Below are 20,932 nucleotides of genomic sequence, written 5' to 3'. Positions count from 1 at the left end.
GGGAAGGAATGGCATAAAGAGGGTGAAGACCAGCGAAGTTTCTAGTGGTGCCAGAGAAGGGATGGGAAGGCAAGTCTATGCTAAAGTGTTCAGAGATATAGTCTCTCTCTCTCTCTCTCTCTCTCTCTCTCACACACACACACACACACACACACACTCAGCTCCAGGGCAGCGTCCCTTTCCTCTCCCTTTGCCTTTGGCTTAGTCATGAGACCTGCCTCGGCCGACACTGGTGAGCACAGCAGACATAAAGGCTGGAAACGCAGCTGTACATTTACAACCTGAAAATCCCGAGGCAGGGGAAAAACCCTGGTTTCCCTTCCTTGCATTCTTGCACTTTTGCCATCATTACTGGCTGCCATCACCATTATCTCACTATCACTTAAAAGGAATATAATTACACAGTACTTCCTAGGAAGTAAAACCTAACTGGGGAAGTAACCCTCATCCATATTTACCTTCAAAGCCACAGAGAGGTCTCTGGAATAGAACTGGAGGCACTTCCATGTGTCAGATTTTTACATGCATGAAACACGGTAGATGCCTATGATTTTAACTATCCATTTACTACACTCCAGAGTAGAACAAAGCAGAATATTATCTCAAAGATTCTGTCTTTCTGTTTATAACCAATATCCAAATGAATAACCTCCTGCCCAGTGTCAAATCATATTTATTTTTATCAGTTTATCTTATATATTTAATATAATCAAGAGATATAACTACAGTAAAGTTTCTATGTTGAAAGTATTCCCCATTGGGTACAAATGGACAAACTTACTTTCCATGTGTACAAATGTTAACAGTTTCCAATCACTCTCAAATGCAGGGGGAATTAGGCAGGAGAGTTGGACAGGGGAGCAAAGAAGTGTGAGCTGGAGGACTGAAAGTTGGCATGTGCTGGTGGTCTGCGGGTTTCTGAAGCTGAAGACTGCAGGGCACTCCTAAGAGTAAACACAACATGGTCTGGAAGATCTGAAATGAAGGGAATAAGGATTTAAGGAAAACGGCTTTTCATTTAGTACTCAGAATTCACCTTTAAAGCGTTCCACTTGATTTTTCAAGCATGATGGGCAAATATGGGCATAAAAAGATAAAAGAAAAGGACTTGAGGGTCTGAGCCCTTATTCTATAAACTCACAAGCAGATAGGAAAGTAAGCTTATGGACAGGAGGTGCAAGTGATTTTCCAAGTTGGGAAGGTTGCTGTCTTCCCAACAGAGTTGAAGTTCTGGTCCCCAGTGTCTAAAGGCGACTGATTTAAACTAAACAAATAACACAGTATCCTCATCATATTGGGTTTTTTTTTCCATTTTAAGGGTCAGCACCAGATAACAGATGATAGTCAGATTCAGAGTCTGCTGGAACATTCCAAGTTATATATGGAGCAGAAAGCAATCAAATACCATTCTTCTTATGTACAGATTATTTTATTGTAAAAAGGTAACAATTACAAATCATTCTATTGTAAAATCAATGTTGTATCACCATACATGCAATTCCAACTTGTTGCTTTGTTATCTGATCAGTTCCAAGAAAAAACAAGCATTAAACCATGATGGTATTGAAGTTATTTTCAAAAGACATTAAGGCATTACGTGTGTTTCTCTGATAAAGAACTTAGAAAAATTAAATTTCTAAGTGGATTATTTTCATCTTTCCTTCATATATGATTACAATCATATTTTTATATAATAGACCATGAGATGATATGTAAACACATTGTCACCAAGATTTTCTTCTTATCAAATAAAATTATATTGCTGCTAGAGACTGTCATTCTAGTCATTGTAAGCAAATAATCCAACCCATTGTCAAAAGCAAATACATGTTTCTTTTAAACGATTGTTAAGCCCTTACCTTCATTTCCCCTAGGGAAATAGCATTAAAAGCCATTGTTGCATTATTTGTTATAGAAACCTGGATTACCATTTTAAAGACTTGCATTTACTCATCTAGCCTAGGAGAATCTTCTGTCCAGCGACGAGGATTACGGGTGTGAATACCATGCTTTGCTTCACAGGCGGGGAACAACTGGGCATCAGACCGGGGCTCTCCCCTCACAGATTAGCTTTCTCCCTTGCAGCCAAGTGAGACCCATGCTGCACAAAGGTGTGGATGGAATTCTGTTTTAAAAGAACAAGACCAGCAGGTCAATGAACTCACTCAGCAGCGGCAACCTGATGTTTACCTTAGCTTTAACTCCGATGAAAATAATCATTCAGGACTCATTCACCTTACACTAGCTAACACAGTCCAGGGCTAAAACGAAGAGTGTGTGTTTTTGCATGTGAGTTCTCTACATCTCACATGAGATTTTGAACAACTGCGCAAGAGGCCTAACAGCTGCCCCTGAGCAGAATCACCCTGGAAGGAAACCAGACTAGCCTAGTCTAAAGCCAGGACACGCAGGCTCCACCCCAGCCAGGCTGCGCTAGGCTCACCTTAGGTTTCTCAGCATTGTACTTGTCCAGCAGAGCCTGGATGCGGGCCCCATACTCAGGGTGGACGTCACTGAAGTTCTTGACCTGAAAATAAATGTATACATGACCTCAGTCCTTCCTGAGCCAGGGGAGGAAGGGCGCTTCCTCGGGAAGTAGAACCACACAGGGACTAGCAACACAGAGTAAGACTGGGGGTCCAGTGGGAACTCGGACATACACTGATCAACCTGCTGAGCATGCCCACCCGCCGTAAGATGAGGCAGAGAGCGTCATCTACCTCACAGGCTATTGTGAGAAAGAGGCATGTGAGGCAAACTGCGCTGATAAACAGCTGACCTCGGAGAAACTCAGGCTGTAGTGATTTGTGTTAAGAAACGGGCCCACTGCCTCAATTTAAAGTATACAAAGTCACTGCCACTTGCTGGGCAATTCCATACACTTCAAGCAGGAATTCCCAATCACCGCTGGGCCCAAGCAGACAGCGGGGAGAGGTGGGGCATCGTAAATATACGTGGAGCCTAACAGCTTCAGCGCATGTGAGAAGTAAGCCGAGAGTGCGCTCCCTGCAAGCCGCCTCAATCCTTCTCATCAGTGAGGTCAGATAAAACCTGCCCCAGCGGTCTCACCAGACCACTGTCAGGCTCCCCGCCTGACAGAGAGAGCAGAAAGCACACCGCGCCACAAAGACTTAAAGGGGTAGTTTTACACACACTCGTAAAAGGTAGTTATAGACAGAGAACTTGGCCTACAAAGAGGGTGCCCCGCCTGCTAGTGCTTGTCTCCAGGCCTTTGAACGCATCCCGACAGCTGCCAGCCCAGCTGCCCGCCCAGCTGCCCCTGCGAACACAGAAGCGGCAACCAGGAGACAAGGAAATGGTGGAGTTTCCAAAATAGTGGAGCTTCTTGTAAGCTTTTCTTTACAAGAAGCTTACCCCTGTGGCAGGCCAGGAAACTTCACACAGCACCATGAGTGCCACCAAAAAGACGTGGCCCCGTCGCTCAGAAGCTCGGCCTGACCTTTGGAAGCAGCTCAGTTCTCACCCCTGAAAACATGCAAGTCTCCAGCAGCTTCTGAAGGAAGGTCAGTGTCACCACATTAAGTGGCTAGGCAGGCTTGGAACCACAGAAATGTAACCTGATTTTTTTACCATCCAAATTCAAAGCAAAATTGTGACAGGACCCACATCTTGATATTGAATATCATTCTCTTGCACAGAACTTGGCCACAGTCGCATAAAACAGCGTAGGAGAGAATTCCCCCTGAACTCAACTAAATACACATTGGACAAAGAGCTAAGGATCAATGGATATGCCATATTCATTGGAGAGAAAGTAATCAGAGGCTGATTGGAGCTTAGTTCAAATTTTTTGAAGTGTGCTTAGCTCAAGTAAAATAGAAAGGACACCTCCTTTCAAGGGTTCTCTCACACAGCTGCACTCTCTTCTCCAGCCAGCAGAGGTCACCCTTCAGCTTCCACAGCATCACTCACCGCTTTCCTCTGAATGAAGAGCTGCGCGTCCTTCAGGTGGCCCGCGATGTTCTCACACAAGCGCTTCCTCTCCTCTTCATTCAGTACGCTCTCGTAGAAGGTCCGCACCTGCTCAATGAAAACACAGTGAGAAAAACTGAGTAGCCCCTTCATCGTGGACAAAGCTCACCCAATATGCTACTTTTGAAATGAGAAAGTGAGACTTCCCCATTTGCATAAAAATGAGTGTTCGGAATTTAAGAATAATTTTAAATTATTGTTGAAAGTGTTATTTGTGTTGAGTTCCTCACCTTTTGTTTTGTCTGATTTTAAGCAAAATAGAAGGAATTCAGTTGTTGATAATAGTTCCTGTTATTTAATAATGTCCTTTGTTGTCACTGCTAACAAATCTCATAAACACAATGCAATGTAGCCTACAGTTAAAAATCCCAACACATTCTTCATACTGACGAGTCAAGAATGTACAAACTATCATCAAATGTACAGTTAGCACAGCATAATTTTTGTTCGATTCCATGCCCAGAATCACAGAGGAAAAAAACCCTAATTTATTTACATATCCTTAGTTATTCAAAGGCCAAGATTTCTTGGAGCACATAGATGTTAATAGTGGTATTTTCCTTAGGTTATTGGGTTTACTTCTAAAATATATAGCAACAGATTAAAATAAAAATAGGAGCTAATAAGTCTCAGGTATGAGTCCTAACAGCCTCTGCTCATCTCCAAAATCAACCATTTCTAAGGTACGAGGTATAATTTCAACCTAAAATTTCATTCATTCACTCACTCATTCAACAAATACCTATTTACTGAGTACCATCTGTTCTGTGTATTGCTCTATTAATGTTTATAAAATCCAAAAATACTCAATTGTCCAAAATATCATTTATAAAATATTAAAGCATTCATAGCTTTTCTAAGTAAGTTATGAAACATGCCATAATAAAGTTTTTTTTAATTTAAGCAAAGTTAAATCTGATACAAACTTCAGAAATCAGACTTTGATATTAACATATTCTAATCAAAGTACCATATCATGGGGATTTCCTCAGATCGGTCTCCAAATCACTTTCTAATTTTCAGCTGTACATAACATATTACTTACACACCCACTGAGTCACTATATCTGTTGGGGTTTTAGCTCAAAGATTATATTTTTTGTTTCTAGGATTTTCTGTTTAGTTCTTGTTCAAATCCACTTGCTTTTGTTTTCCCACTTCCTACTCTTGTCTCATGGGTAATATTCTTTTCTGTAGCTCCTTGAATGCTGTCAAGGTGCTTATTTCAAACCTTCTCATATTCTATCATGTATAACTCCCATCTGCTTGGCGTGCAGTTTCGCAGGGCATTGGATTTCCCTGTACGTGATTTTTCCACGTGACTCATTTTCAATAGGAGTTATCGTCTGCCGAAGCTCCAAATGTGTCTGAGTTGTGAGGGTATCTTCATGTGGTGATTTTCTTCATCATATCGGCAGAGGCCTAACGACACTTACTAACTCACTTGCCTCTCAGTTCAGGGCTTCCGTGTGGCCCTAAGCGGGACAAGAATGCAAGGACCTCACCTGAGCACAGCCCAGGAGAAAGACCCCAACGTCTCAGGATTGACTGCTTCCATCTAGAGCCCACATGCTTCCAAGATGCATCCTCAGCCTGGCGGGTAGTTTTCCCAAAGAAGTGCCAGTTCCTGGCTACCATCATTATGTCGAGAGCTGAGTGTTAGCTCCCTGCAATACATGAAGCCCGAGGCCCCAACGCCTAGCCTCTCCGAGGCGTAAAATCTTAATAAGATGTAAATAGGGTTTAGTTACGCCCATGAAATAACTCATACCTTCAATGTTCACACACTGCTTTGATTTCTTTTTCATTTCTGGGAGCTGGAGATGTTTCACTTTTTCACTTCCTTGTTTGTTAACGACATTTTTTTTAAATTTCATTTTGAATCTAACGCATATGTGTGAGAAGTAAAAGGCCTCCTACGTCACCTCAGTCTATTGGGTTGGCCAAAAGGTTCGTTCAGTGTTTTCTGTACAACGGCTCTAGTAGTGCTTAGCGTCTTTAACTTCATTTGAAACAATTTTTTTAGACTGTATTGTGACAGCTGTCATATCAGCTGCACTAAAAAAAATCAAAATTGGTGAATTTTTGTGCAGCCATTTTAATATTGAAGATGGAAGAAAACAAGCAACATTTCTGATGTATTATGTTTTACTATTTCAAGAAAGGTAAGAATGCAGCTGAAACACAAAAACAGATTGGTGTGGTGACTGATCAAATGTGTCAAAAATGGTTTGGGAAGTTTCTTGTACTATTGACTTTTTGGCCAAATCATTTTTGCTGTGGGGCCGTCTTATGCATTGGAAGATGTTTACCCGCACCCCTGACCTCTACCCAGTAGAAGCCAATAGCAGGCAATAGCCAACATACTCACAATATCCAAATCAGTAAAGTTATTGGTGAAAATAAAAAACATATCTTTTATTTTACGGATAAAAGTTAACAGACATTTTGGCCAACCCAACACCACCCTGAACTAGAAGAAATCTGGTCCTGAAACCCCAGTGGTGTGCGGCAGGTAGCTTGTTCATGGGAGCAAATTGCCGAATATTTAAGAATTCTGTGAGTGATTTGTTAAATACAGCCATTATTAAAAGTTAAGTCATATAAACTTACAAGTAAATAAATAAATGACATTACAAACAAAAGTAATAAACCCTCAAAACATATCACGTCCCAATTATTACATACTCCTGTATTCTTGATATCATTGGTGTCTACTGTTGCCTCTATGGCAGAAACAGTGCATGAAAGCAGGACAGAGAACGTCACTGTCCCAGGTTCAGTGGGACACAGGTTCAGTGACATCGTACCGGTAGCCCGAAATCATCTCTGGGGAATATTTTCATTATGTGATGGTCAGAGTTGTTTTTCATCCTTACCAACACTTGGTACGGTCAGTCTTTTTCCTCCCAGCCCCTCTGGTGTGCTTCTAGAGGTGTTTCTTTGTGGTTTTATTTTCCACATCCCTAGTAAGAAAAACTGCCTTTCCATGTTTTTCACCTGTCTGGATAGCCTTTTTTGCAAATGCCTATTCATGTCTCTTGCCAATGTTTCCATTCATTTGTCTGTCTTTTCCTCATGGTTCTGCAGTTCTTCACACAATCTGTACGTGAGTTGTCTGTGAAACGGCGTTCTCCCACTCCGTGGCTTGCCTTTGCAGTCTCTAAATGGCGTCTTGTGATGAAGAGAAGTTCTTGTTCTCTTCCTGAGCTGGCCTTGATCATATCTGCTGCTCTGTGGTCCAGTTTACTAATAGCCTCTTCAGTTGTGTTTCATCTCCTTTTAAACCCATTTACTAAGTTATTCATTTCAGTTGCATTTTCCAGTTCGGCACGTCCATTCAATTCTTACTATATAGTAAGCTATGTAGATTCAAGTTCTCTTGTTAAATTCTCCATGGTGTCTTCTATTTTTTAACACATTATTCACAGCTATTTCAAAACCTGTATCTGACAATTCCACCATCTGGGTCTCCAGTAGGCTTGTTTCTATTGTCAGGTTTATTTTTTGCCCTCCTGGTTTTCAGTCATAAGGTCTTATGTTTTGGGTACGCCTGGTAATGACTGAAGGCTGGTCATTTGATACGAAAAAATGTAGAAATAATTTGAGGCCCTACTTTCCTCCAAAGAGCTATGTTGCTTCTGACACACAGGTAGGATGAAACGAGGTCCCCTTGATCCAGGCTGAGACTGGGCTGATGCAAAGTCGTGTCTCAGTCTTTGGGAAGGTACGCTTCTTTCAGGTACTCCCTTACTCTCAGCACATCCATTAGGGACTCCAACTGAACGCCTGAATGTTAATGGAAGGCCTCCCACTTCACGGGCCCTGAACTCCAATTGTCATCCCTCCAGCCCCATAAAAATGTGGTAAATTCTGCTCAGCATCTTGGCCAGTGCTCACAAAGGAACGAATGCCTTATCAGAAAGAACACCGAATGCCGAGCTCACACCTCTGCACTACTTTTCTGTGCAAGATCTTGGCCCCTCAAATCCTTGTTGCTTTGCTAGGCTTTCCAAAGCCTTCAAACAGATGCTTTTTGCATTTTGTCTAGCTTTCCAATGTCCCCCATGAAAGGCTGGGTCTGACACAAGCTAATCTGCAATAAGCCAGAAGTGGAAGTCCAAGTGAATCATTTTTGAGAGTATGAACCTGGACCTTCTTATTGAGTTCCCCTATGATTCTTTTTGTTACAGGATTATGCTATAAACCTGTGAGCGGTATCATCACTGCTTAAAAACATGAGTTCTACATAGTGATAAGGATCTCTCTCAATAAAATATGATTATCTTATAATTCTTAATGTGTATGCAACAGCCTCACAATTCAAATTAATTTTTGCAGAGGTTATATTTGTTAGTTTAACACTGCAGTATACCTCATTAGGCCAAATTCTTTGAGAGGCAGGAATTGTATTATAATGTACTTGGTATCACCTGCATATGAAGAATAATGCCGTTAATATAAAAGGCCTTTCAGGAGATGTTTAATTTATACTAAATATGGTTTATATCCTACAACAAGTGTCTTCTTTTTTATGTACGCATACATGTATACACATGAGTGTCTTTCAAATAAAGATACCTTCACGGTGTATTCATTCGCATATATAAGTATATTTTACTTGAAACCCACATTTACAAAATGAAAAAGTAGAAATCGGTCCTATTCTTATTTAAATACTAAGTTTAACACCAACTACCCAAGCAGAGCTATCGGACAGCTACACTTTGTAACGTTATTCTTTTCTGTGTGTGGTGTAAGTTGCACTGAACACTTTCAGGAGGAGGCTGCTCTCTGAGGTCAAAGGGCCTCTTTCATGCAACTGCTGAAAGAACAGCCCTTAGGCAGCCACAGGCCATTGGAAAGAGGGCGGGACGTGACCCAGGGCAGTTAACTATAAGCTGGCCAAAGGCCAGTGAGGCAACCTAGAATGAAAAGATTAGTCAGATCAATCTGACGCCCTCTCTCCAGAACCTGATACAGAAGTAATGAGAGAAGTAAAAGAGGTCAGAAAACAGGTACTATATGGAGAGAGAAGCCAGGAAGAACAGTTAGGCCACGGCCACTGCCAAGCCACAGCCATGTTAAAGCAGAAGCTCCGGGGCGGAGAGGAGGGAAGTGCTGGAAAGCAGAAGCAGGCAGACGGAGTAGCGGGGCCATGTGAGTGGTAAGCCCCTCGGTGGGAACACCTGCACTCTTGCCAGGGAGGCTCCTACATCCAGCTCTAGTCCCTTAAATCCGTCAGTCCCGCCCAGATTCTTAGATTTGGCTGCGCTGAAACTTTACTCGCCCATTTCTTAGATTGCCATGAAATCATTTCTTCCCCAAGGGCCCCCACCTTATCCCCTCCATAAAACTTAGAGGAACTGAAATGTGCCATGCCTTGAACTGAAAGAACAGAGGAACACAACTCGTCAATCCCGTCTGATAAAAGGGATTGATTTCTGATTAGAAGTGTCTTCCCTGAATTCAACTGAAGACTTGGAGGGGGGGAATCAGCAGACACAGAGAAGCAGAACGGTTAAGTGAGTCCCGCAGCAGACAAAGCGGCCAGTACCTGCGTGACGTTGTCGTCGTCCGCACTGTTGTAGCGCCGCACTTCCCCGGACTGCTTGGTGCTGTGCTCCAGGGCGTAGTTCTTCTGGTGCTCGGGGGCGCTGAAGCTGTTGGGGTAGTAGTTGGGAGCTCCGCCTGCAAGGGCGAGGCACACGGGTTCACTCAGGCAGATCAGAAAAAGGAAGCCTACAAACACACACACACACACACACACACACTCACAATACACATGTTACACACGTTATTTTTAATGTGCCCTATTTACCTACAGGCAACACTCAGATTCTTAGAGAATACTGCCATCATCCAAACGCTCGCATGGACTGTCTCACTCTGAGTCCTAAGGAAGAGATCTCAGATTCCCCTCGAACACTTCAACGGATCTAATCTGTGAAATCTGATGCTTGCCAGTACAAATACATTTATGCAGGTTTGATTTGACCCCCATAGAAAGTGAGACCCAAAGGCACATTTCAAATTTTAGGATTTCATGTACGTTTAGACTCAGTGCAAACACAGAAGCACAGAATTCTTGGGGGCAACTCAGAGTTCCAGCTCTGCTCCTGCAGGGACTGAGCCCTGTGAGCTCAGCTGCTGCGAAGCCACAAGGCAACTCGTGGTAGGTCCGGTACTAGAGCTCTGGGCTCTCAGACGTTCTGCCCTTCCAGTGCGCACCACATTCCCACTCCACACTCTGCTTTTCGTTAAAGGCTAGCATCTCTCCTCTATGGATTACGACTTTACTCGATTTTAGCTTCACTTTTACTTTCTTCCACAGATAAATAAAAAAGGGGATTTTTAAAACTTTGATACTTTTAATATGTCAGCACTCATTTATTTGGACTTAAAGTGAAAAATATAATCAAAACATTTGGTATGACTTCTGGAAAAAAGAATGAAGGGTTTTTTTTTTCTATTTTGGCATATTTATTTTCCCAACTATACTGTTCTCCAGCTGATAAGAGCAGAAGCGATAACTGTCTGAACGCACCCTGCCTGAAAGGAGTGGCCTAGAAACTAAGTGGTTGGAACGAACCCGTCTGGGGTTGGAATTTTACCCAGCACACTGCCTGAGCCAATTATGCAGAGTGGATAGACAGGGGGTGCCTACTAATCACATTTACCAAGGTACCGAGGGCATGTAGGAAGAGAGAGGACAGCATACTATAATGGAGCCCAGTCATTAGCTCAAGAAACCCATTCTCGGTCAGCCACATCTGTATGGAGAACAAGGTGCTCCAATAACCAGTCACCACGGGGTTTTCTCCACTAAGTAGTAGCTCTTTGAAATGTGCCTAGTTGAGTAATTTTTAAATTCTATTTCCAAATAAGCTCTGGCCTTTATTCAAAGTGGGAGTTGTCTTCAAGTCATTGACTGTTGGGAACAATTAAGCACTTGCATCGGACTTTAAGCGCGCAGCCCAAATGCCCTGCTTTTAAAACAAAGAGGCAAGCGGTATAGCAAACCCATCTACAAGTGGTTTTCCACACGTGTACCGCCATAACGGTAAACAAGAATGGCAAACATGAAGCAGTTACTTATTAATGAGGTTCCAAAATACACACGAACTTCTCTAACTCTTCACAAGTGAACAACTCTCAATAACAGCCAGCCTCAATGACAAAAGGACCAAGGAATATGAGTGGGGAAAAAAATCACTTTAGAACAAAAATGCAGAAGACACAGCACCAATACTCTGAGCAATAACGTACTCAATACTACTCTCATCCCTAGAGAAGCAGAAACACAGTGACCAACCAATATAACCAGTTGGTGAGCGTGTAACCTTGTTAAATACATGGAAAAGGTTTAGTGATAATGGTATCACATGCATGGCCCAAATTATATATACAAAGTAATCGTAAATGTATAAAAAATATACAGAGAAAAGGCTGGCGAGAAATATGGCAAAATCTTAACAGTTGTGGCCTTTGGGTGTTGGGACTACAACTGGGTTTTTTCTTCTGCCTTCTCTTTGTACCTCACAGTTTCCAAATTTTCTTTAGAGCACATGTATTATTTTTATAATAGAAAAATGACACCCTGGCTGGCGTAGCTCAGTGGATTGAGCGCGGGCTGGGAACCAAAGTGTCCCAGGTTCGATTCCCAGCCAGGGTACATGCCTGGGTTGCAGGCCAGAACCCCCAGCAACCGCACATTGATGTGTGTGTGTGTCTCTCTCTCTCTTTCTCTCTCTCTCTCTCTCTCTCCCTCTCTTCCCTCTCTAAAAATAAATAAATAAAATCTTTAAAAAAAAGATTTAAAAAAGAAAAATGAACTTTGTTCCAATACAGACATCTAGGGCTATCAATATAACTGGGTAGTAAAATTTCTGAGAGGACCAGTGTAAGCAGCCTATCAGTAAAACACACATCCTAAATGCAAAAGTAAAAAAGGAAACTAAGATCTATATTAAACTGTGGAATATTAAAAGGAAAAAACATTCATTAAGCAATCTCTAATCAAAACAATAATTAGAAATAGAAGCTGTTCGTACATGCACTCAAATATGTAGTTAAAAGAAAAAGCCCATAAATTAAGCATTCTCTAATTAGAACAATTAGAAACAGAAGCTATTTGTACATGGCACCCGAAAATGTAATTAAAAGAAAAAAAGCACAGATTTGATAAATGGGCCCCAAGAAACAAAATGCAGCGGTCTCATCTCACCAGTTGATTTATATGAGTTCAATTATGTTCACTTAACAAAAACAGGTGTAGGAGAATCCCTGGACTTGCTCCATATCCTCTATTTCTAACCTACCCCACCCCCTCCGAATCTAGCTAGACTTGCTCCTCCATGGGCCTGAAAGAAGTGCAGAGGCCCATGAACTCTTGACTTCTGGACTTCCAGGATTCTAAGCCCTGGTGATTTAAGGAAGTGCCCACTTGGGAAGAGTCTTTAAAACTAAGCGCCTATGTTAGATGCTACTCCACTTATAATCAGTGTGAAAGTTCTTCCTCCCTGTCTTTCACAACAGGATGGATGACAAGGAAAATCAGAGGTGGAACTCTCAATAAAACAAGGGAAATACTTAGATAATAGTGTGGAGAGTCCTCGGACAGGTCAAACCTGCATTGCTGGGCAACACTTATGTGGTTGGCAGAAGCGCCTGTGTAACCCCTTCCCGCACAGAGCAGGAGGTCCCCGGGGGCCAGACTGAAAACCACCAGCCTGCTGCCCCAGCCTCCTCGTAGCCGTGCCCTCTGCCCTCACAGTGGGAGCCACAGCGGGAGCTGAGTGTCATGGGCTTACCCTGGTTGTCAAGAACGCACATGGGGCCGTCACGCTGGTAGTGGGCCAGTCGTGCCCGGAAGGGGCAGTTGACGGGTATTTGAAGGTAGTTGGGTCCCAGGCGGTGGCGGTGAGTGTCGGGATAGGAGAAAAGGCGGCCCTGCAGTCGTGAATGAGACGGACATGGTGCGCATTAACAAGAGAAGCACATTTCTGCACAGCCAGCTGTGCAGCAAATTACACAAAAAGCCACTCTCGTGTTGCATTTTAACTTGTGTCAGAGACATTCTGAGGTCCAAGACTTTCTAGTTATGAACAAAGCACGACACAAAGAAAGCCGTGGTTCATCACAATGGCCCTCCAATGCCACAGGTCCTGAATCAAAGATCAAATTCAGTTATTTACTAAGGCAGCTTGGTACGCATTTTAAGAGTTCTTCCAGTTAGTAGTGTTGAAGTAAAAGGCTTTGATTCACTCTGCAGAGTATCCAGCTATTTAAATATTCTCATTATTCAAAGCTGTACTCTGTGAGCAGTTTTCCTGCACAGACTTTATCACTGACTTTGAATCTGAAAGAGTATTATTACATTCCTAACTCTGTGAGCCAAAATAAAAATCAAGTTGAAAACAGCAAGTTACAAAATTATTTTGTGCCCAGTCCCTCATACCAGTGCATGCTCAATCCAGTCTCACTGCCCTGCCAACAATTTGCTCTTGGCTGAGTGTCTCTACCTCCCACGATCGTTTCCAATAGTCTAGGGGAACATTTACAAGACTGGCCATGCAGCCACGGCTGAGGTCCATTAACAGTTTGGGAGCCGAGTGCCTCCTTTAGCTCAAAATAGACTAAGCTGTGCTCTAACTTTACCAGCCAGCCAAAAGGTTCTCCTGAGCCCTCACAGCTCCTGGAGGTAGCTCTGTCATTTACTTCTGCTTGTGTGCAGCATGGTGCTTGTAGAGCAAACCCACCCCACCCACGATGGAGAGCCAAGGTTGGGAAATGGACACAGCAGGGCCATCCCCCACCATCAGCTTGAATCTAGGCCTCACCCAAAAGCCACCTCCAGTGCTGCCTCATTCTGGAATCTTTGCCATCATCTCCTGTCAGACAAGCTTCCCTGACTCTGCACAGCATTCCGCCTCCCATGACATCATGTGTTTTGGTATCTGCTACAGCAGCCAGGACAGTCTATCACGCACATAGATAGGTATTCCATTTACATGAGGTAATACTATAACAAAAACTAATGAAAAACTTATTTTCTATAAGTGCCCCAGATGTTCCCACTGGCAAAGCAGAAAAAGTTATTATTGAGGGAAACAGGGGACCCGTCGTTTGCCTCCAAGGAGTGACACCTGACCTGCAGTCACATGCTCACGTCCGAAGCAGCCACCGGTCACTGCAGTCTGACCCCTCATTACAATCTGTAACTTTTGTTTCGTGACCATAGTCCAAAACCAAAAACCATTGATTCTCAACAATTATTAAACCAATTAGCTTTCTGCTGACGTCTAGTCCAAAGAACAATTTTCACTTTGTACACACAAAAGCACACGCTAGAGAGTGAAGGAAAAGTACCGAACGCCTCAGAACGTTCGAGACAAACAAACGCGGCGTTTAATCGCTGACGATGAAAATGTAGTTTGTGAAAAACCACATCCGGGTCTCTTTGTACTGATGGAAGCATTCAAGCACCACCACGGAAGGGGAAATGAGTGGAATGATGTTGACCAAGGTGTTCCATTCAACTGAAAATACTCCCTCCGGTTACTTCCAGTCCGAAGGAAGAGCGCCTTCTTTACAAATACCTGGGGCAGTTCTGGTATAACTTCTTTCAAATTAAGGGGCCAAATGTCCGTCTTAACATACTGAGGGACTACTATGAAATCTGGCCTATACTGCAATGCCCATCTCAAAGTGTCTTAGTCAGTCCCACATAAACTAAGGACTCAGCTTAATTAAAGGTTAAGGGCTAGCTCGTGCCTCAGACAAATTGCACAGTGTGTGTTTGACAGTGTGTGTGTGAGCATGTGCACGTGCACACTTGCACGTACTCCCACCTAGGTGCCTCTCCATCCATCGGGTTTACCTGAAGCATTTTGTCAGGGCTGGGCTCAATGCCAGGCGGCATGTTGCTTGGGTCAAAGGCCAGCTGTTCAACCTCAGCAAAGTAATTCACTGGATTCCGATTTAAGACCAGTTTACCAACTGGGATAAGAGGGTAGTCCTTGTGAGGCCAAATCTAAAAATAAGGTGACATGCATAATTACCAGACAGCCAACTGCAGGAAACTAAAGTGCCCACAGAAAAATTCCAGCTTGCAAACATAGCCATAATGAGTAAAAATAATAATGTTTAACCCAATAAAATGATAAGAATTCAAGGTAAGTGCATTGGTTAAATCTTTCACAACAGTCAAGAGTAAACATTGACACTTTCCCTGGGCAAAAGTACATCAGCTTTTCAAAACTGTTCCCTGATAATGACAATGTATCAAGCCACCCTGGGGAGCTCAGGGAACATCTCAGCCAGGAGCAGGAAGGGAGGGGCTGGCAAGTGCTCACTTACAGGCCAGGAGGCTGGCACGTGGTCCTACTACGTCGTATACACAACTTCCCAGCCACAGTGAATGCGGGACTGGAGACTTGTTAAAATTAGGTACAAAGACACTTGAAACAAGAAAATAACTTGGTTGTTGGCTGACTTACCTTGGTAACATCAAACGGATTAAATGGAAAAGTTTCCGCCTGACTGAATGTCATGACCTGGATGTAGAAAGTCCAGGAGGGGTAGTTGCTCGTGGCGATGGCATTAAAAAGATCCCGGAGGCCATAGTCAGGATCCTCCTGGGAAAGCCTTGCTGCATCTTCCACCGAAAGGTTTTTGATGCCCTGGTCAGTCTACAGAATGAAAGAAAAAAGCTCACACTGAAACTCACGGGCACAGCGAGTGAACGCCACTTGGGGATTCATCGCAGGACGATGAGCGACACTACTCTGAGGCTGGGCTTTCCTTCTAGCAACAATCCCCCTCTTCTTCGGTCTGACACAAACATGAATTTGTCAACAAGAAACTCTACTTCATTATCCACATTCTTTTAACTGTCTAGGGAGCCCAGCTATACAATTAATATTTAAAATGAGTCCTATCTTTCCCTTTTTGCATTCTATATTATTTGGATTTTTAAAATTGTTGACATATAGTTTACTTTCAATCTTTCCCCCCTATAAAGAATGCTGTATTGATGTCTTTAGACAAGCCAAAACAATTTGGGGCATAAAATTTATCATTGTAACCATTTTAAAGTGTCCAATTCAGTGGATTTTCTTAGTATATTTATCTCAAAATGGAACTGCTGGATCATATGGTAACTTTATATTTAATTTCTTGAGGAACTTCAAAACTGTTTTCCAAAGTGTTTGTTATTTGAATTTTTATACTCATGTTACTTTTCAAAACAGAAAAAAAACAAAATACATTTTTCAAGTGAACAAATAATAAAATTAAAAGAACTTTCCTGCCTGAAGCAATTTTTAAATTTTGTTTTATAATAGTTCAAATCAGTTACTGAGATTGTAGCTAGTGCTTAGCTAGTAGCCCTCCACCCCATACTTTCTTTTTTAAAAAAAAAAGAAATTGTAGAATCCTAGTTCACAGAGCTCAGAAGAATCTCATTCAGCACAGCCACTCCGAAACAGTTCTCCGACTATGAGCAGATGAAGTTAGCATTCTGACTTTCCGAACAAGCTATTAAGACCCAAAGAAGTCAAGTCACTTTCAAAAGTGCTCCTAATATCCATACTGATCTTCAATAAATCTCCCACCTGTATCTTACTTTACAAGATCCCCATCACGCCGCACTCCACGGAAAGAATTCCTCAGCAAAAGTGAGTTCTGGAGGCTGGTCCACTGCGACCCCAGAAATCCCACCTCACTCCAGCCTGCAGCACTATCTGACCCCTTCTCACTATTAGACCAGAAACAAAGCCGGGATTGAAAGATGGAGGTCACCATCAGCAGATCAGACAGAGAGCTCATGCATTAAATTATACAATAATATTGCAATACCTTTATGAGTTTAATTAAATCCCTTAGGCTTAGAAAAGAATACTCTTGGGTCAGAATAATCCAGACTGATGAATCCATGTAGAGTTCAGGCAATCTCAGGGCCCCCTGCTGAACAGACCCAGATGCACTCCGATCTTTCCAAGACCCTGGACAGCTGGCATGATTATCCCAATTACACAGACAAAACCGGGGCTCAGAGCACTTTCTGTTACACGCCAAGTCACAGATACCCAGAGGAAGGAAGATCCGAGTTCTGACTGGCCTGACTGCAAAGCCACCGACCAGGCTAGCCATCCCAGACACAACCCTTGAGTTCGGCTGCACCACTGCTCCTCTGGGTGATCACAGGCCAGTGGGCCAACGACAAGCCGACGTGTTCTGTGCCGGAGATTACAGACCCAAGTCATAAGTGTAAAGCGGGGTGACACTTCCCCTGTTGCTCTGTCTGCACAAGCTGTTCAGGTAACTACTGCCGGGACAGGGGAAACAGGTCTCTGTGATGTCAGTAAGAGGGAGTCCCTATTGTCATGAGTCCACTTCTGGCTCTTCTTACTTTAGCAGCAGTATTTGGAAATAAGTTCTTAAGCAGCCAGAGGTTCTCTTGGACTATTGCTTATTCTAACAAATGCCAATAACATACTAAGAGAGAGCCTTTTAAGACACTTTAAGCCCTGAGGTGTGGCTCTGTGGGATGGGCATCATCCAGCAAACCAAAAGGTCACCTGTTCAATTCCCGGTCAGGACACAGGCCTGGGTTATGGGCTAGGGCTCGGGCTGGGGGTATGGGACAGGCAACAGATCAAAGTTTCTCTCATTTTCTCCCTTCCTTCCCCTCACTCTAATAATAAATAAATAAAACTTTTTAAAAAAGGAAATACTGCCCTGGCTGGTGTAGCTCAATGGCAAACCAAAGGGTCGCCAGTTCGATTCCCAGTCAGGGCACATGCCTAGGTTGCAGGCCAGGTCCCCAGTGGGGGCCGCATGAGAGGCAACCACACATTGATGTTTCTCTCTCGCTTCCTCCCTTCCCCTCTCTCTAAAAATAAATAAAATATATTTAAAAAGGAAATACTTTTATTAATTAAACGCATCCTCAAAACTTTCCCACATGTAACTGATTTGATCTGATTGTACAAAAATAAATGTTAAAAAATAGAATTTTTGGTTTTTAACATTTGTAACTGATTTTATTTATTTTCTTTGTTCACAATATGCCCTCAATACATGCTAAATAAAAGGAAGGATAAATTAAATGTTAGAAGAAATGTTTTTGGAAAGATAGCATCAGATTTTGAAAGAATGGAGAGAGAGGTATTACCAACAGAACACCCCAAAAAGATATCTATATTCAGAACAATGACTAAAAGCTAAGAAAGGCAAAGCACTGTACTTTACTGTTTGCTAAGACTCGGCTCTAAACTCCAACAGAGAACTCCAGAAAGCTAGGCTAAACCTGGTAGACATCTCCTTTGGCCTAGCGTAGAGGCCTGTATTTACTCCTTACATTTCAAACTAAATCAAAAATTCAATCTTCTCTCTCCACAGAGAAAAAATTCCAATGCATGCCTGCCAACACCGGAAGCATGGAAGCAGAAAGCTGGCACAGAAGGAACATTCTCCCAAGTATGGATGGCGGAGTTACCAGGGTCCGGAAGAAGAAAGCCTGACCATGAACAGCTTTGTGGTTTCACCCTCTGGCCACAGGAAGAGGGGAGATCAGAAAGCGATCACACACAGTTCTCCTATCTGGGCATGGCGACCAGGTGGTAGATAACAAACATGTACGCATGGATGCTTGTTAGAAAGCAAGGTGGTAGAAAGTACGCATGGCACTAATCAAATAGATCAATACTCCTTATCCTTGGGGGTGGAGTGAGGGAAAGGTTGGAGAGGCCTTGATCTTTTTGATCTCTGCCCAATCCTCAGGAGAAGGAAGGAGACGGGGGTGGTGGGAGCCTTTCACTCCTTGCCCCAAACGCCACATGTACCTTATAATGGAATTTGCAGTAAACGGCCTCCCCATTCATGTTAACCAGCTTGAAGGTATGCGATCCATATCCGTTCATGTGCCTGTGTCCATCTGGAATCCCCCGGTCACTGAATAAGAAGGAAACCTAAGGAACAGAAAAATACAGCCTAACATGTTTCCATGTAAATCAAAACAACCTAGATTTTTAGATACTCCCAAATTTCCAGAAAGTTCTTGGTATGAAACATATTAGCCATATGCCCACAGAAAAGGTTGCCATTAGTATCATTGTTTTAAAAATTATATTTTATTGATTATGCTATTAAAGTTGTCCTGATTTTTCCCTCTTTGCCCTGCCCCCCCAGCATCTCCCACCCCCTCAGGCAACCCCCACACCATTGATCATTCCAAGGGGCATGCACAGAAGTTCTTTGGCTTCTCCATTTCCTGTACTGTACTTTACATCCCCATGGCTATTCTGAAAATACCCATTTGTACTTCTTAATCCCCTCACCACCCATTCCACCATACCCGCCTCCCATCTGGCAACCATCAAAACACTGTATCCATGATTCTGTCACTGTTCTTCTTGTTGGCTTAGTTTGTTTAGATTCAATTGTTGAAAGATTTTGTATTTTTTGTCATGTTATTGTTCATAGTTGTTATCTTTTTTTAAAATAAGTCCCTTTAACATTTCATGTAATAATGGTTTGGTGACAATGAACTCCTTTAGTGTTTTCTTGTCTGGGAAGCTCTTTATCTGCCCTTAGATTCTAAACGATAGCTTTGCTGGGTAGAGCAATCTTGGCTGTAGGTCCCTGCTTTTCATGACTTTGAATATTCCTTGTCAATCCCTTCTAGCCTGCAAGGTTTCTTTCCAGAAATCGGTTGGCAATCTTAGGGAAACTCCCCTGTAAGTAACTTATTTTCTCTTGCTACTTTTAAGTTTCCCTCTTTACCTTTAACCTTTGGCATTTTAATTATCCTGTGTCTGGGAGTGTAAGTCTTGGGTCTCTTTGGGTCCAGCTAGTTTGGGACTCTCTGTGCTTCCTGACCTTGCATGTCTATTTTCCTTCACCAAATTAGGGAATTTTTCTTTCATTGTTTTTTTTAAATAGATTTCCAATTTCTTGCTCTTTCTCTTCTTCTGACACCCATACTATGCAAATGTTGGATTTCTTGAAGTTGACCCACAGGCTACATTATCCTCATTTTGTTGGATTCTTTTTTTTTTCTTGTTTTTCTGATTAGTTGTTTGTTACTTCCTTATGTTCCAAATCATCGATTTGATTCCTGGCTTCATCCACTCTACTGTTGTTTCTCTGTAAATTGTTCTTTACTTCAATTAGTATATCTTTCACTTCTGACTGGATCTTTTTTATGCTGCTGAGGTCCTCACAAAGTTCCTTGAGCATCCTTATATCCAGTGCTTTGAACTCTATATCTGAAAGATTGTTCATCTCCATTTTATTTAGCTCTTTTTCTAGAATTTTAATCTGTTCTTTCATGTTTTTCTGCCTCCTTGTTTTGGCAGCCTCCCTGTGTTTGTCTGTATGTATTAGGTAGAGCTGCTTTGACTTTGCGTCTCAGTAGTGTGGCCTAATACAGAAGGTGCCCTGTAGGGTCCAGTGGCACAGCCTCCCCTTTTACCCAAGCTGAGTACTTGAGGTATGTCCTTTGTGTGGGCTGAGTACACCCTCCTCTTGTAGTTGAGCCTTCGTTGCTGTTGGCAGATCAACAGGAGGGATTTATCCAGGCCAGTCAGCTGCAAGGATTGGCTGTGACCACTTACCACCAACCTCCACCCTCTGTGGAGCATCAGGCAGGGTGGCAGTGCTCCGACACGGTCTGTAGCTGTCCATTGGGTGTGCTGGCTCTGGAGTTTCCTGGGTGGGTCAGCCCCCACCTGTTTTGACCACCCTGCTTGCACTATAAAGTAATCTGAGATGGCTGCTACTTATGCCAGGCTTGGACCTTCCCAGGAGAAGCCAAGCTGTGAATCTAGGCTGGCTGCTGCTAGTGCCAGGCCTGGGGCTCACTGAGGCCAGCTACTGCCTGTTTGAGAGGATTTAAAAAGTTGTGAAGCATAAAGCAAGGCCAGCCATTCATA

At 42.8% G+C, this 20,932-nt stretch overlaps 1 protein-coding gene across 1 annotated transcript in view; it reads right to left on the bottom strand.

Moving 5' to 3' along the window:
• Positions 1-1,410: 1,410 nt before the first annotated feature.
• CAT (catalase) overlaps positions 1,411-20,932 on the bottom strand; it is a 37,473-nt gene continuing 17,951 nt past the window's right edge. The window contains exons 6-13 of the mRNA XM_028515484.2: positions 18,842-18,967; positions 15,494-15,685; positions 14,875-15,027; positions 12,806-12,944; positions 9,550-9,683; positions 3,934-4,041; positions 2,444-2,527; positions 1,411-2,125 (exon numbers count right to left, since the gene is read on the bottom strand). Of these exons, the coding sequence (XP_028371285.1) occupies positions 2,060-2,125; positions 2,444-2,527; positions 3,934-4,041; positions 9,550-9,683; positions 12,806-12,944; positions 14,875-15,027; positions 15,494-15,685; positions 18,842-18,967 (1,002 nt within the window). The 3' untranslated portion in view covers positions 1,411-2,059. The remainder of the gene's footprint in view (positions 2,126-2,443; positions 2,528-3,933; positions 4,042-9,549; positions 9,684-12,805; positions 12,945-14,874; positions 15,028-15,493; positions 15,686-18,841; positions 18,968-20,932) is intronic.

Source organism: Phyllostomus discolor, chromosome 6 (genome assembly GCF_004126475.2).
Source record: "Phyllostomus discolor isolate MPI-MPIP mPhyDis1 chromosome 6, mPhyDis1.pri.v3, whole genome shotgun sequence".
Classification (NCBI taxonomy): Eukaryota; Metazoa; Chordata; class Mammalia; order Chiroptera; family Phyllostomidae; genus Phyllostomus; species Phyllostomus discolor.
Note: the sequence above shows the minus strand (reverse complement) of the source record. Positions and strands in the feature narration are given on the sequence as shown.